The sequence below is a fragment of the Meriones unguiculatus genome, chromosome X (assembly GCF_030254825.1).
Source record: "Meriones unguiculatus strain TT.TT164.6M chromosome X, Bangor_MerUng_6.1, whole genome shotgun sequence".
In the NCBI taxonomy this organism is placed as follows: Eukaryota; Metazoa; Chordata; class Mammalia; order Rodentia; family Muridae; genus Meriones; species Meriones unguiculatus.
The window spans coordinates 40229853-40246104 of NC_083369.1; the positions used below are offsets into that span (position 1 = coordinate 40229853).

Sequence of the window (16252 nt, forward strand, 5' to 3'; positions counted from 1 at the left end):
CGCGGTAGCCGTCAGGACTCCCCCAAGGTCGTCGCTGCCGTCGCTGCCGCCGCTGCCGCTGCCGCCACCACCGCTGCCGCCACCGCCGCCGCCGCTGCCACCGCCACCGCCGCCGCCGCCGCCGCCGCCACCACCGTCACTGCCGCCGCCGCCGCCACCACCGTCACTGCCGCCGCCGCCGCCACCGCTACCATGGCTCAGTACAAAGGCGCCGCAAGTGAGGCAGGCCGCGCCATGCACCTGATGAAGAAGAGGGAGAAGCAGCGTGAGCAAATGGAGCAGATGAAGCAGAGGATTGCAGAGGTGTGGGCCAGGCCGGGGCGCCTCAGAGCATGCGCTCCGCGCGGGCCCCCTGGCGGTCTCTTGCTACTTGTCTCTGGGAGATTCCAATGGTGGGCTAGGAGTGCCCGAAGGGCGGGCCCCGCGTCGGGAATGGGACTCACTTTTGCATCTCTGGATGGTGATGGAAGTCAGCCAAGACAGTCTAATCTGTAAAATGGACTCAAGTGTTGGGCCATGTCAGAGATTGGGACCCCAGCTTGTGAAAACTTCCAGCAGAAGGTAGCCACAGTTAGTGAATCTTGGTGTCGAAGTTGGGCAAGACTCCCCGGCACTCCTAAGTACAGAGTTTCATAGTTCATGTTCCCATTCTTCCAGTACCTATTGGGAAGAACTCGCTTCCTGTGAAGAGGCTCATGGGTGTGACACTGAGGCTCATTCCGGAGCCTTTAGCATCCCAGAATACTAGCACTTCCCTCAGGGCTTCTTCAGTTAGCAGTCACTGGATTCAGGTACCATCTAGGAGACCTCAACTTGGTCCTTTGGGAAAGACTCTTGAGAAGAGCAGGCCCTTAGCTCTCCAGGTGAGACCTTCCTATCTAGAGAAGTGAGAAGCCAAACCCCCAAACCAATCTTCAGATGGAGGTATTATCAACCCTCACTCATGCTTGTCCTCCAGCTCCGACCCCATTGCTTCAGTGACAGCTGGAAGTATAGCTCTGCTGGCTACTCATTTGGAGGCCTTGGTTAGAGGGACCTACCTGGCTGGGCTGAAGAACAGTGGCCTTTTGGAAAGCTGCTGAAATCTTCCTGGGCCAAAAGGGAGGAAAATTGGGGGGTAGGGGGTGTTTTTTATTCCTTTCCAGAAATCTCATAGCTTGGGTCTCAGGAGCTTCAGCTTAAAGGCTGGGTAGAAAAAAGGCCCAAGGTGCAGTAGGGTGATGGTAATAGGCTACTGAGGGGGTGCTGGTGTCCAGCAGCAGACCTAAATGGGACCTGAGTAGTTTAAAGATGCCAAGGAAAGAACCTCCTTTGGCTCCTTTAGCCTTCCTAGCTTCGTGGACCCTTCTACCCAGAAAAGGAAGGGTATGTGTGTCTTTTCTACAATCATACTGTAGAATGTCCAGGCACAGACCTAGGACCCTAGCCACTCTCAGTGGAGTGGTAGATGGTCCTCACTGATGTGTCCCTTTCCTGCAGGAGAACATAATGAAATCCAACATTGACAAGAAGTTCTCTGCACACTATGATGCTGTGGAAGCAGAGCTCAAGTCCAGTACTGTGGGTAAGCAGGACACACATACTACTTTTTTCCAGACCCGGGGGCTACTCCTTTGCTGGCCCTTGGTGACCAGCCTTTCCTTCCATGTCTCCTTGCCTTACAGGTCTTGTGACCCTGAATGACATGAAGGCCAAGCAGGAGGCATTGGTGAAGGAACGAGAGAAGCAGCTGGCAAAAAAGGAGCAGTCAAAGGAGCTACAGCTGTGGGTCCCCCATCCTCTTTTAGCAACCCTCCCCTTACAGTGCAGCTTAGTGCTTGGGAACTCCTGGGGGTGGGTCAGGCTGTTCCCATTCCATAGGGAGAACCCATTTTCTGCTTTGGGAGCAGTTGTGGTATCTATTGAGCTCCACACTGGTTCTCACTTTCCAGGTTTATCTTTCTTTCTGTTCCTCTGTAAAGGTGGTGAGTCCTTTCTGAGCCCTTTCTTTTTACTGGGTGCCTGAACAGCCTGCATTGTCCCTATTCCTCTCTGTCCTATGACCCCTGTGCCTTTTATGCTTGGTGTGTCATAATCAGAGCCCTGCCCTTGAGCTTGAAGCAAACTAGGGCAAGTAGAATCCCTTTGGGGTGCTGGGGAGATCCAGCCTGTGCTGAGTGGACTCCATGCTAGGCACAAAGTGGCTCTGGGTCAGGGAAGGGGCCTCAAGGCAGGAACATGGGGCATGATTGCCACCCATGCCTTGGTAGGAAGCTAGAGAAGCTGCGAGAGAAGGAGCGCAAGAAGGAGGCCAAGCGGAAGATCTCTAGCCTGTCCTTCACCTTGGAGGAAGAAGAGGGAGGTGAAGAGGAGGAAGAGGTGGCCATGTATGAGGAGGAACTGGAAAGGGAAGGTGAGGGCACTGCCCGCCAGAGCTCTGTCTTGGCATTTGGGCCGATATTTGGGCTGGCAAAGGAAGAAACACACTCATTTTTTCTTTAGCCTCAGTCACCTACTGGCTTATGGTCTCCAGTTTGACTCTGGGAAGGAGAAAGAGTCAGAACTGAGGCAGCAACATTTTTTAAAGCTAAAGAATGGTCTATTGTCAGCAGTAACTGAGTCAGAGCTAGGCCAATAGCCCCTGTACAGGAATCACTACTGTGAGATGTTATCAAAGTACTACTAGTGCTTGGTCTGAAAGGATACAGAAGGTGTCCTTTGGAGCACACAGGACAAACTGAGGAGGAGAGAATGTAATCTAGACTAGGCTTGCCTGCTAAAACTTTCTGAAATAATGGGAATGAATGTTGGTGAATACACTGCCAGGTATAGTAACTGCTCACCATAGGTGGCCACTGGGTACTGATTGTGACTGATAAATTTGATCTATATCTGATGAAATCTTGTGCCTCCCAAGTACAGCCCTCTGTATGCACAACTGCTTTGTGCTTGACCAGGCCACAGGCTCATAATGGGCTGAAGACACTCAGGATTGCTGCTTTCCCTGGAGTCCAGCAGGAATTGATATATCACTATGAGGAAAGAGTCACATGGGGATAGTTCGGTTGGGCATAAAGGATGAATATTTCATTAGCTACAGGGATAGAAGGAGGTAGGAAGAATAGATAATGAAGTGAAACAGTTGTACTGAAGTAACAGGACGAAGGATGTATTTGACGACTTGGAATAAGTTAGGTTATAGCTGTCATCTTAGTCATGTGGGTCCCCCTCCTCTGGTTGCCTCCTGCTGCTGTAATTTATTTTTAATTTCTTTTATTGAAACAGGGTCTGATGTAGCCAAGGCTGGCCTTGAACTGATCATTCTGATTTTTCCTCAATACTAAGATTATAAGTGACTACCACATTGGGCCCTTCCATAATAACTTTAGCAGTATGTTTAACCCAACTGTATATGAAATAGTCCTATTACACCTTGTTTAGCTAGATACACATTCACTAGTGCTCAGGGTTTTATGTGGCAAGTCGTGTTTTGTTGTTGTTGTTGTTGTTGTTGTTTTGCTTTTTTACTTGATTTGTTTGGAGACAGGGTCTTACGTAGTTCAGGCTGGCCTTGATAGTCATCTTGCCTCCACTTTACTAGCTGTTGTAGATTGCACAGGCTAGTGGAAAGGTTATTAACCTCACTATGTATCACTTTTTTTTTTTTTCAGATAATCTCATTATATATCCTAGGCTAGCCTACAAGTTACAGTGTTCTTGCCTTAGCCTTCTGAATGCTAGGATTACAGGTGTGTGCCACCACACCTAGTTCACTGGGGTTTTGAAAAGCACAACTTGATGGGTTTTCACCTTCCATCTGGAGATTTCATTTTGGGATCTTAACATAGGACCTGGGCATCCAGTGCCCTGCTATCTATTTTTTTTTTTTTTTTACTTTCAGTTTATGCTTGTTAGTTATCTAGGTTAGTAGGGATTTTTTTTTCTTTTGGTCTTCTTTCTTTTAAAGACAGGGTTTCACTGTGGTTGTGGCATGTCTGGCATTCACTGTGTACACCAAAATGCACTTAAACTCAGATCCAGTTGCCTATCTTCTTCAAAGTGCTGGGATTAATGGTATATGCCACCGTGACCGTACCACTAAGTCAGTAGTTCTTAAAGCATGCTCCAAGGGTCTGAGAGACCTTACAGAGGTCCATGGAATCAAAGTCATTTTCAGACCAGGCATGGTAGTACATACCTTTGATCTTAGCACGTGAGAGGCGGAGGCAGGCTGCTCTACATAGAGAGTTTTCAGGCCACTCAGGGCTACATAAATGTGATGCTTGTCTGAAAACAAACCCATAGAATCATTTTCTGAAAAAGATGTCCTTTATCTTGTTTGCTCTAGAGATCACCACAAAGAAAAAGAAATTGGGGAAGAACCCTGATGTGGACACAAGCTTCTTACCTGACCGGGACCGGGAGGTAAAAACTTCATGACCATGGTGCTGAGTTTGGTGTTGATCATGAACTTGGCCTTGATAGACACTCTGGCCCAGGAGGGTTTGATGCTGTCCCTAGAACAGCCCTGAACTTTATCCTTTCTTCATTTTTTTTCCTCAGGAGGAGGAGAATCGGCTTCGGGAAGAGCTGCGTCAGGAGTGGGAAGCCAAACAAGAGAAAATCAAGAGTGAGTGCTATAGCTAGATACAGTGGCCTGTCACCTAGTACTATGGAGACTGAGGCAAGAGGATTTGAAGTTCAAGGTCATCTTTAGGTACATAGCTAGTGTGAATCCAGCCTTGGCTACATGAAACCCAAATGTGTGGTCCATTGTTGGGGTAGTAAGAAAACAGGACTAAGGCCCAAACAGCTTTCTTGCAAATATTAACCTTGGCTATGTACCCAAGGGAACTCTGAGCATGGGTCTGAAGATCAAGAGGCAGCTCTTGGTTTTTCAAGACAGGGCTTCTCTGTGTAGTTCTGCCTTTTCTAGAACTTAGTCTATAGACCAGGCTGGCCTCAAACTCAGAGATCCTCTTGCTTCTGCCTCCTGGGTGCTGTGATTAAAAGTGTGTGCCCCCACCCACTAGCTGGCTAACTGTTCTTTGTAGGTGAAGAGATTGAAATCACCTTTAGTTACTGGGATGGCTCTGGGCATCGGCGCACAGTTAAGGTAGGCAATGGAAGGGCTCCATTGGCTTGAATTCTCTGGAGAGTAGCTGACGGTGTCAGCTTGGGAAACCTTGGGGTCAGCAGGGTCGGTCTTTGTCTTCTTGGGAACATGTCTTCAGGCCGTTGTCTTTTTCCTTCCTGACTGAATGTACACCCGCCTGCTTTGGCAGATGAAAAAGGGCAACACTGTGCAGCAGTTTCTGCAGAGAGCACTTGAGATCTTGCGCAAAGACTTCAGCGAGCTCAGGTGAGCGCACCGTGCACTGTGAGTGCCTGTGCTGGGAGTCTGTGATGAGCCTGCCCTCCTGCTGACTGCTTCACTGCTGGGCACTGTGCTCCTCAAAGAGGAAAGCTGTGCTCTTCTTTTTTTTCTTACCTTCCTGCTGCAGAGAACTTAGGGTGAAAGAACCCTGCCTTGGTGATACGGTCTAGAGGTGAAAGGCACTGGGACTCCCATCCCAGCTTCACTAAACAACACAGCTTCCCTCAAACTTTTAAGACTTAAAGGACAGTAGCCACCACTTCCTGGCCCCTTATGCCAAGTCTTCTGAATTCTAGTTGCTTACTCCCTCCTATCTCTCCCTCAGGTCAGCAGGGGTGGAGCAGCTCATGTACATCAAGGAGGATTTAATCATCCCCCATGTGAGTCCCTTCAACCTTGAGTCCTGCACGCTGTGGTTTCCTAGGAGAGTCACCATACTGCTGTGCACTCTTCCAGGGCTGGTGGATGCAGTGGTGCCTGCAGGTAGGGGGTGTGGGGAGTAGCGGGTGATAGAGCCCCGGATGGATTATCAAGCTGGCCTTTCCACCCTCTGCTCCTAGCATCACAGCTTCTATGACTTCATTGTCACTAAGGCACGAGGAAAAAGTGGTGAGTGATTCTGGCCCAGTTCACCCTATAACTTGCTCCAGTATATTGGGAAGGGCAGTCGCATGGCCTTGGGATAACTGTTTCTGTCCTCCAGGGCCACTCTTCAACTTTGATGTTCATGATGATGTACGACTGCTCAGTGATGCCACTGTAGAGAAGGATGAGGTATGATAGTGCCAGGGCACTGGGCAGGCAAAGGTGCCCCTGAGCCTGTTAGGAAGATTATCTTTGAGGAAAAGTCACAGGAAGGCAAGTTCAGGTAGGATGGTCCTGAATAATAGCTTTCATTCCTCAGTCACATGCAGGCAAAGTGGTACTGAGGAGCTGGTATGAGAAGAACAAGCACATCTTTCCTGCCAGTCGCTGGGAGCCCTACGACCCAGAGAAGAAATGGGATAAGTACACGGTAAGGGAGCAGGAAGGGCAGGCAGGAAAGTTAGGTCCTGGGAGCACACTCCTTGGTGGTCCCGCTGCTGGACTGAGCAGCTCAAACTCAGAGAGTGGGAGTCATCCAGGCTCTCACTGGCCGTGCAACCATCCTGTAAGGAAACCAAGGATAACTAATCTGACATGGTGGCACATACCTATTATCCCACCACTTAGAAAAGCTGAGGCAAGAAGAGTACAAGTTCCCACCTACCTAGGCTATATAGCAAGACCCCCCCCCTCTCTCTCTCACACACACACACACAGACACACACACACACACACACACACACACACACGCAGAGAGAGAGAGAGAGAGAGGGAGAGAGAGATTGAGACAAGGGGAGGGGAGGGCCTGACATATGAGCCTGTTCCTGCTTATTTTCTGGCTTTCATTTCTTGTCCCATGTGTCCGCCTTTTCTTATACCAGATCCGGTGAGCATTGAGAAGTGGGCATGATCTTGTCTCTCGCCAGTATGGCCCCCATGTCTCCAGGGCTCAAGGTGCCTAGATTCCCTAGGATCATGTGAGAGCACTCTGGAAAGATGGTAGTTGCTATTTCCTGGCCTGATGTTGCAATTACTGGTTTTTTCTTTTACAATAAAAAAGTTCACATGTTGGAGCTGGAGTGCCTGCATTGTAAGAACTTGCACTTTATTTTTTAGCGTTTGTTTGTGTGTGTGCTCACATGTGTGCACGCGTGCATGTATATATGTATGTATGTGCAGTCATATGAAGACCAGAAGACAACCCTGGATATCATTCTGTTGTCCAGCTTTTTTCTTTTATTTTTATTTTATTTATTTATTTATTTATTTTTTTTTTGAGATCTGTCACTGGCCTGAAGCTTGCCAAGTACACTAGGCTGGAGATTAACATATTTCATGTTTGCAAGGCAAACAACTTTACCAACTGTGCTCTCTCCTGAGCTGTAAACCATTTTTTTTATTGAAATAAAATTTATGTAGTATTTTGGTTATTTTGCCAGGTGTGTGGTGTACACCTATAATTCTAGCACTTGGGGATTAGAAGCAGGGAGATCATGAGTTTTATTTTTTATTTTTATTTTTGTTGTTTTTTTTTTGTTTGTTTGTTTGTTTGTTTGTTTTGAGACAGGATTTCTCTGTAGCTCTGGCTGTCCTGGACTCACTTTGTAGACCTGGCTGGCCTCAAACTCACAGAGATCTGTCTGTTTCTGCTTCCCTGAGTGATGGGATTAAAGGCATTGGCCACCACACCCAGCTGAAATCATGAGTTTAAGATTAGCCTGGGTTGTGCAGCAAGTTCTAGGCCAGCCTGAGTTCAGAGTAAGATCCTGTGTCAACATCTTCCACAGACCACACCAAAGGATTCTTCATTTCATTTGTTCATTTTACTTATTTATCGAGACAGGTTCTGTCTTTGTAGCCCTGTCTGTGCTAGAATTCACTCTTTAGACCAGGCTGGCCTTGAACTCAGAGATCCACCTGCCTCTGCTGGGATTAAAGGCATGCACCAACATCACTACCTGTCTGTACTGTTCTTGAATGTGGGGACAAATCCTCAGGCTTGGACAGGGCTCTGGAGTAGGAAGGGAGTACTTCCTTAAGCCTCCTTCCAGGTCCTTGGGTCTTCTAGCTAGCTGCCTCTTCCATGGGGTCCTGCCCAAGCAACCTTCCCAGCTCCTCTCACCAGCACTCGTGGCTGCTATGGGTGTCTTGAAGTCATTGTTCACTTGCCACACCCGTGCCTACCCTGCTCATTCTGAATGGGAACTAGTCACTGTTACAGCCTCAGGGGCAGTATTTACCTCAGGGTTGGCAGAGTTTTAGCCTTCAGTACCAGTGACTCTGCCATCTCAATGGACATCTCTCTTGAGTGCTGCTTGGGTAAGCTAAGACAGGCTGGGCTGCTTGGAGAGTGGGGCAGGTGAGCTGAGATTCCCATCCTTGTTTGAGGCCAGGTGCTTCTCTGTACCATGGAGAGTACTTCGCTTTCCTGCAAGTGTAAATATCTGATGGTACTATGTAGTGAGCTTTTCTATGGTTGGAGTAGGAGCTCTTTAAATTCTTGACCCTGTACCTATAGTAGAGACATCTGAGATTACTTGGAGAAGTGTAGAGTAGGTCAAGGGTACCTTGGGAGCACATTGAAGAAGATAGTTAGACTTTATTTTTTACTCCAGATGTATGCTACTGGGAGCCCTGGATGGGAATTGTCTAGTCCTTTGTACCAACCCCAATCTGCATTTTGAGAAGCCACCAGAAAAGAAGGCACTGGAGAAAGACTCAACTCTCTGCTCTCTCCTCCATGTATTAGTGTCTCAGATCCCCCTCTTTAGCTCCTGAGCTCCCTGAACTCTACATTTATAGGGCTCTGAGGCCTGAGAGACTCAGCCTGGCTAGGTCATACCTAGATAGAAGCTACCTCCAGTCCTGCATCTTCTGGAAAAGGAACACCTTGAAGCTGAATCCTGAGCTTTCACAGGGAAGGATTTATTTCCTAGAAACAACCCCAAGTGCCTGGGAAGTCCTTAGAGTCAAGACTAAGGAAAGGGTGCATCAGGAAAAGAGAGCCATTTTTTTTTGTTTGTTTTGGTTTTGAGACAGTCTTTGTGGTAGCCCTGGCTATCCTGGAACTTGCCATGTATACCAGGGTGGCCTCAGACTCACACAAAGCCACCTGTCTCTGCTTCCTGAGTGCTGGGATTAAAGATATACCAACATCCCTGGCTAGAAAGGTCACATTCTTGTGGTCAATGAAGACACAAAAGGCTATGCCATGATGGAACACAGGATCCTTTTTCTGAAGTATTGGGCTGTATTAGTTACACTCCTTGTTGCAATAAAATACCCAACAGAAACTGTTAAGGAAGAAAGTGAGGGCTGGCCGCTCTTCCAAAGGAAGACACAAATGGCAGCTCACAACTATCTATGACTCTAGTTCCAGGGGATCCAACACTCACACAGACATACATGCAGGCAAAACACCAATCCACATAAAGTTTTTTTAAAAAGGGAAAAAGTGTTTATTTTGGCTCACAGTTTTGGTACAGTCCACCATGGCAGAGAAAGCATGGTGGCAGGATGATGGAAGACACTGCTATTAAACTTACAGTCCTGGGCTAGAAAGATGGCTCAGTGGTTACGAGCACTGTCTGCTCTTCCAAAGGACCTGGGTTCAATTCCCAGCACCCACATGGCAGCTTACAACTGTCTGTAACACAAATTCCAAGAGATCTGACACCTTCACATTAATGCATGTAAAATTAAATAAATAAAAATAAACTCACAGTCCACCATGTCCGGATAGCTCTCTGAGCTCAGTGAAAAATGGAGGACTCCCTTTTTTAGGGGGTCTTCCTCTTCTCTCTGCTTATCTGGAGAGCATCTTTAGACGAAGATGCCTGACTGTATATGGAGCATGTTCCTGCATAAGAGCAATGTGACTCAATGCAGGAGTCCTGCTCCTGTGCCTGCTCATACAATAATTATGTACTATGTTCTGATCAATTAGCCTTTCCTGCCCTATGGTAATTAGGTAGTGTTATGACCAATCAGTCCTTCCCACCTGTAACCCTAAGAACCTTTATATACCTCAGCCTTGAAACCACAAAATCAGCTGCTTCTCTGAATCTGCTATCAGAGGTCTTGTCCGTTGTCCTCATGGGCTGTCCAAATCTCATTTATCACTTCTGTTCCCCTGGGGGAAGGGTAGACCACAGCAGGAGCTTGAGGCAACTGATCACATTGCACATACAGTCTGGAAGCAGGGAGAGGTGAAAGTAGGTACTCAACTCAGTTCCATTCATTCTAGGACTCTGGTCTATAGGATGGTGCTACCTATACCCACAGAGAGGGTCTTCTACCTCAATTAACTCAAGCTAGAAACTCCCACCCAGATGCAGCCAGAGGTTGGTCTTCTCATGAGTCTAGAATCTAGATTCCAGATCCTGTCAAGTTGACATTAATCATCACAGAGGCCAAGCTGGAAGAGTAGAACTAGAGGGGTCAATTCCTAAAATCCCTGTGTGGCTACTGGGGTTTAACTGTTTCTGCATTGACCTAATTCTAGGATGCTGGTACTACCCTGAGGAGAGTTAATTAGGTGTGATCCAGACTCAGAGACACTTGGGAGGTTCTGAGATGAATGTAGAATTCAGAACTGAGAATATAGGACTACAGAGAGTAGAGTTGCTGCCAGCAGATGCCATTCAGTGTTCTGGAAATTCATGAATTCACAAAGGAACAGATGTCTAGGTGTGGGCTGTGCAAAGAGGTAGTACAGTGAGAAGGAAAATATTGGTCTCCTGCTTGCCTAGATGTCATTCTTGTTTTTCTTTCTTCATTTTCTTTTCTATTTTCATTTGTAGTACTGGAGGTACTTTGAGAGTACTCTTCCACTGAGCTATACACTCATCCTTCATTCATCTGTCATTTGTGGTATGTATGTGTGCAACAAAGAAACAAACAAAAATTAAGCAAAATGATGGGGCCTTTCTGGCGTAAGGTCATCACTGACATCTAGCATGATATAAAATTATAGGTAGGAGTGGAGAATTATGCATTTGAGACCAGCATGGGATGCAAAGCATGATCCTATCTTACAAGGAAGGAGGGAGAGAAGAAGAAAGGTCTGGAAAGTGGAGTAATAATCAAATGACAAAAAGCCACAAGGCAGACTTAGTGGTGCACACAGAAATCCAGAACTAGGGAGATAGAGGCAGGAGTGAAACAAGGACCAGACTGGCTCCAAGGAACCAACAACCCTAACCAGCAGGAAGCAGCTAAGAGAACTATGCCCCGTCTCCCACTCACCCTTTCTCTCTCCTACCTGGTGTTGGGATGTTAAAAGGGATTGGGGTGGAGTAGAGAGAAAGAGATATAAGAAATGTAAATAAAAGTTTTTAAAAAATATACTAACAATAATAAAAAATAAAATAAAAAAAGAAAAAAGTATACTAACACAGGAGGATCAGAAGTTTAAGGTCATCCTTAGTTCCATGGTAAGCTTGAGGTTAACCTGAACCTCAAGAGACCCTGTCTCAAAAACATAAAACAACAAAATACAACCCAGAATCATGTAGGAGACACTTCTAGGTGTGTAAATGATTTTATTTCCTTAGATGGAGGGATGATATGAGAACCATACCCAAGCTTTACTAATACATGGCTTGGGCTGAATCCAGAGTATTTCTATCTAACTATCCCTAGGCCTAGGCCTGGAAGCTTCTTGCCTCTATACAATCTAATCTAGGCCTAGAATGTTTCAGCTTCCAAGACTTACTGCTGAATAAGTTCACCCTTTCTCTTTCCTGTCCTGACAGTTGGGCATATCCTATCTCAGTTATTCTGTGAAATATTTCTCTGATTTGTTACTTTGTCCAACCCTCAATAGACATAGTTATTGGAAATAAAAGGTGTGTACTGTACTTCAGCCAGAAAGCTTAAAGATGTGTACTAAAGGCATGTCTGTATTCCAGCCAGATCACACAGACCTAGGCTTTTGGATGTGATCCCTTGTTAAAGTAGCCATGTTGCTGGGTTAAAATTCTTCTTCATAGGTGTGTCTTGTGAGGGTGTTTCCTCATATGGGCATCATCATCTCTTGGACTGATGTTCCATATTGAATAAAATAAGAAAAAAGAGAAAGTGATTTGAGCACTACCATGCATCACTCTGCTTCACTGTGATCAGATACCTTATCACCAGATCTTCTTGCTATGCTATGCAGTGCCTGCAAACTGTGAGCCAAAATAAACTCTTCATTCTTTAAGTTGATTTTTTTTTCTCAGTAATGAGAAGAGTGACTAATAATCTTTTCCCCCTCATTTACCTTGAATGATCAGCTGAAATCCAGCATTGATGACAGATAGCAAGGTACTTCATTCATTCACAGCAGCAGGGTCTGGGCCCAGTGTTGTTGTAATAATATATAAATTATATACAGCGCAACAGGTCTCGTACAAAGAGGTTTATTTAAGAGCAGATTGGGAAAGAGACATAAAGAGACAAAAATAGTAGGAGAACATAGGAGAAGAGAAAGGGAGGATGGGTGGCATTGCCCCAGGAAAGAAATTCGAGAGAGAGAGAGAGAGAGAGAGAGAGAGAGAGAGAGAGAGAGAGAGAGAGAGAGGCTGGTCTTTTATATCTGAAGTGCACCTGGCTTGCACCTGGCAGCATGTAATGACATCAGAGGTTGCTAGGCAACCTAGCCTAACATTTGCTCCCACAATGACCCCAACAAAGATTTGATGTGATCTACCTATTGATGCTCCATTCTCTCTCTTTATGCAAAGATAAGAGCTTATAAACACGCATCCTGACTCTCACCTTTCTATACAAAAATGTAGATTTCTATACAAAATGTAGATTGCCTACACAGTCCTCCCCCTTGACCCCATAGTGTCACTTGATACCTGAACATCTACATGTCTTTTCATATTATGCACACACAGCCTTGCCATTTGTTGTTATTCCACATTCTGAATGTTGCAGATATTGGCAGTTTCCTCCCAAGGCTTGTTCTATTTTGCAACCCCAACAGCAGTATGAGAGCACCAGGTCCCCTGAGTATTCCCTGCAGAGTGCCAAGCTCTGCACCTATTAGCTAAGCTAGACAGTACATACAGAGACAATTGTGAGTTTTTTTTTTTAAATGGTTCTTTCTGAGTTTCATATTATGCACTCCAGTCCCACTCATCTCCCTGTCCCCTCATATCCCATATTTGCCCTTGCAACCCCCCCAAAAGAAAATTTAAAAAATATAAACAAAACAATGCATAAAAAAACACTTCCTGAAAGCTTTAATGTCCCACAGTATACTCTTTTGGGTGCCCCTGTATTTTCAATTGTTAATTTTGTACCCACAGAGAGCTAATTGCTGGCAGGATTTTGGTATTGTAATTTATATGGCCTATTACCAAGTTTTCTGTATGTAAATGCTTGTCCTTTCTTACCTGCCCAAATGTGGTCAAGCAGCCCTCATTGCCAAAAAGGAACTCTAAGAGATGGATCTAGCATTGAATTGCTGCTGATTGGTTCAGACTGAAATATGTTTTTTGTATAATAAACAGCTGACTGCAAGCAGGTCTGTGAAAATCCCTCAATAATATCCCTCTGTCTAAACATCTTCACAATGCTCATTACAATGAGTCATTGGTCTGGTTCAAGGTCTCTGGCTTCTGTCATATCATCAATATTGGATGCTCACTGGGACTCCTAGTTATTCTGTTGTTGTCCTGTGTCATGGAGATCTTGTAGCTTTGGGTCAGCAGGAATGGCCCTTTCACATGCTCCAGTAGTTCACAAATAATGTAGAATTTGGGTTGGGCTAACTCAAAGCTCTGGATCTGAGCCTATGTAGTAGTTGCTGGTAAACCTGTTGGCTCTTCCACAGCCACAACACCAGGGCGATCTCTCCAGCATTGCTCCAGCTAAGTCATCCAATGCTTGGAGGCAGGGTCAGCTCTTCTGTTCTCATATTCTTGGGGCTAGCTCACCCTCACTCATGCCACCACAGCCAGCTCCACTGTGCTGCACGGTTGAGACACGGAGCCTCCTCTCCCAAGTACTGTAGCCATTGAGGGCCTGGGCCAGTTCTCCCGCTCTCACACCCTTGGGGCTGGTTTACCCATGCTTTCCCATTAAGGCCAGCTCCACTGTGTTGCCCTGCAAGGTGCAGGGCCTGCAGTTGGTAAGGGGCAGGGATAGCTTACTGGCTCTCATGACCCTAGGGCCAACTCTCCCAACTGCCACAGGTGGTGAGAGGCAAGGAGGGTAGGGAATCACCCTTGTGCCCTTGCTTCTTCATGGCAGACAAGAGGTGGGGCCAGTTTTCCCTCACTTTCCCTCTCTGGAGGCCAGCTCACACCTCCCACACCAGGGGCCAGCTCTCCTGATTGCCTCAGGTGGTGAGGGGTGAAGTGTGAAATATGTGTGTGTGTGTTTTGAAGATTTTAAAATTTATTTGTTAGGCTTTTTTGTTTGTTTGTTTGTTTGAGACAAGGTTCAAGGTTTCTCTAGATAGCCTTGCCTGTCCTGGAATTTACTCTGTACACAAGGCCAGCCTCAAACTCAGAGATCTGCCTGCTTCTGCCTCCCCAAGTGCTAGGAATTAAAGGTGAGCACCACCACCTCCCAGCAAGACATATCTATCTATCTATCTATCTATCTATCTATCTATGTTTTTCGAGACAGGGTTTCTCTATGTACTCTTGGCTATCTTGGACTCACTTTGTAGACCAGGCTGTCGGGAGCCGTGACTCAGCGGCCTGCTTTGATATTTAAATCTCAGCGGAGAGATGGCTTTTAGCAGGTCTTTACTAATGGCAGAGGAGAACTTGCAAGTCCATCTTCTTTTGTTTGTGACAACAGGTGGGATAGCTTGTGAGGGTTATACCTCTTCCTCAGGCTCCTTATGCCAAATTGACCTATTGTTCTGAGACGTTTTACTGGCTAAAGTAACTCCTCAAAATAAATAAAGTGGTCAGAAGGCTGGAGGCAGAGGATGAGGCAGCACTGGAGACTGGCTGCTGGCACTGCTTGCTGCAGCAGTCTGCCTTTTGCAAAAGCTGTCGAGTCTGGACCTTTAAAAAGTTTCCTGTGTGCTGTGTGTTTATTTTATTAATTTTAATCCTCACACCCAACTCAAGAACCGTTCGACTCTGCCCGGCTGGCCCCGGCACCAGACCGGTCTTGAACTCACTCACAGAGAGCTACCTGCCTCTGCCTCCTCTAGTGCTGGGATTACAGGCGTGCGTCACCGTGCCTGACTGATTTATTTATTTTAATTTTTTGTGTATAGGTGTTTTGTCTGCATGTGTTATTTGTGCAGCATGTGCAGTGCCTGCATAGGCCAGAAGAGGCAACAGATCCTCTGGAAATGGAGTTGTAAATGGTCATGAGCACGGTGTGTGTGCTGAGAACTGAATCTAGGTCCTCTGCAAGAGCAGCAATGGCTCTTAATTTCTGAGTCATCTCTTCGGATCCTATTTGTTTTTGTTTTGTTTTACTGTAACAGGGTTTCTCTGTGTAGCCTTGGCTGGCCTAGACTCTCTTTGTAGACCAGGCTGGCCTCAAACTCACAGATATCTGCTAGCCTCTGCCTCTCCGAGTGCTGGGATTACAGGCAAACACCAACATTGCCCAGCTCTTATTTGTTTTAAAATGTAGTCTTATGTAACCCAGTTTGGCCTTGAAATCATTTAGGCAGCTAAGTCTACAAAACAAGCTGGTCTTCAACTCCTGATCCTCCTTCCCTACTTCCTTCGTGTGAAGACTATAGATATGCACCACCATGCCAAGCTCCTTAACCCAGAAAACTCAAGAAAAAAATATTTTCCTGGTTGTCCTTTCAGTCTCATGGTTTTTGCATTAGAAAGATCTTCTGCAATTCAGTATTATAAAGGAAGTGATGTTCTAATTTTAAAAAGGCCAACATAAATAAATAGGTAAAACAAAATAAAGCTAAGCTGAGTGATGGTGCATACTTGCAATCAGAAACTGGTAACACACAGCACAATAATCACTTAAAAAAAGATTTATTATGTTCTGCCTGCCTGTCCACTTGCAAGCAAGAAGAGGGCACCAGACCTCATTATAGATGGCTGTGAGCCACCATGTGGTTGCTGGGAATTGAACTCAGGACCTCTTGGAAAGCAGCCAGTGCTCTTATCCTCTAAGCTATTCTCTTTTAAACTGGGCACAGCGGCACATACCTGTAATCCCAGCACTCAGGGAGGCAGAGGCAGATGGATCACTGTGAGTTTGAGGCCAGCCTGGTCTACAAAGTGAGTCCAGGACAGCCAAGGCTACACAGAGAAACCCTGTCTTGAAAAACAAACAAACAAACAAACAAACAAAATCATTCTTTTAAAAATA

The 16252-nt window shown here is 46.0% G+C and overlaps 1 protein-coding gene across 5 annotated transcripts; it reads left to right on the plus strand.

Annotated features, from left to right (window-relative positions):
• Positions 1–7014, plus strand: Fam50a (family with sequence similarity 50 member A). 5 transcript variants are annotated; one of them, XM_021659297.2, is made up of 13 exons: positions 1–303; positions 1480–1564; positions 1665–1764; positions 2250–2392; positions 4328–4404; positions 4543–4609; positions 5034–5095; positions 5265–5341; positions 5682–5736; positions 5917–5965; positions 6060–6130; positions 6261–6371; positions 6823–7014. In XM_021659297.2, exons 1-13 carry the CDS (start codon positions 193–195, stop codon positions 6829–6831), a joined length of 1017 nt encoding a protein of 338 aa, XP_021514972.1. In that variant the 5' UTR covers positions 1–192; the 3' UTR covers positions 6832–7014. The 5 variants fall into 5 exon arrangements, 4 of the variants coding, with proteins under 4 accessions (XP_021514972.1, XP_021514973.1, XP_060230430.1 ...); XM_021659298.2 differs by lacking the exon at positions 1–303 and adding an exon at positions 315–561; XM_060374446.1 differs by lacking the exon at positions 1–303 and adding an exon at positions 586–863.
• Positions 7015–16252: the final 9238 nt, after the last annotated feature.

What these genes read in the sequence shown, in the direction of transcription:
- Fam50a (XM_060374446.1), top strand. Translation starts at nt 696, where the DNA reads ATGGGTGTGACACTGAGGCTCATTCCGGAGCCTTTAGCATCCCAGAAT. An exon ending in CAGTCAAAGGAGCTACAGCT is followed by an intron (nt 1,765 to 2,249) that starts GTGGGTCCCCCA and finishes ATGCCTTGGTAG; the next exon opens with GAAGCTAGAGAAGCTGCGAG. An exon ending in TACCTGACCGGGACCGGGAG is followed by an intron (nt 4,405 to 4,542) that starts GTAAAAACTTCA and finishes TTTTTTCCTCAG; the next exon opens with GAGGAGGAGAATCGGCTTCG.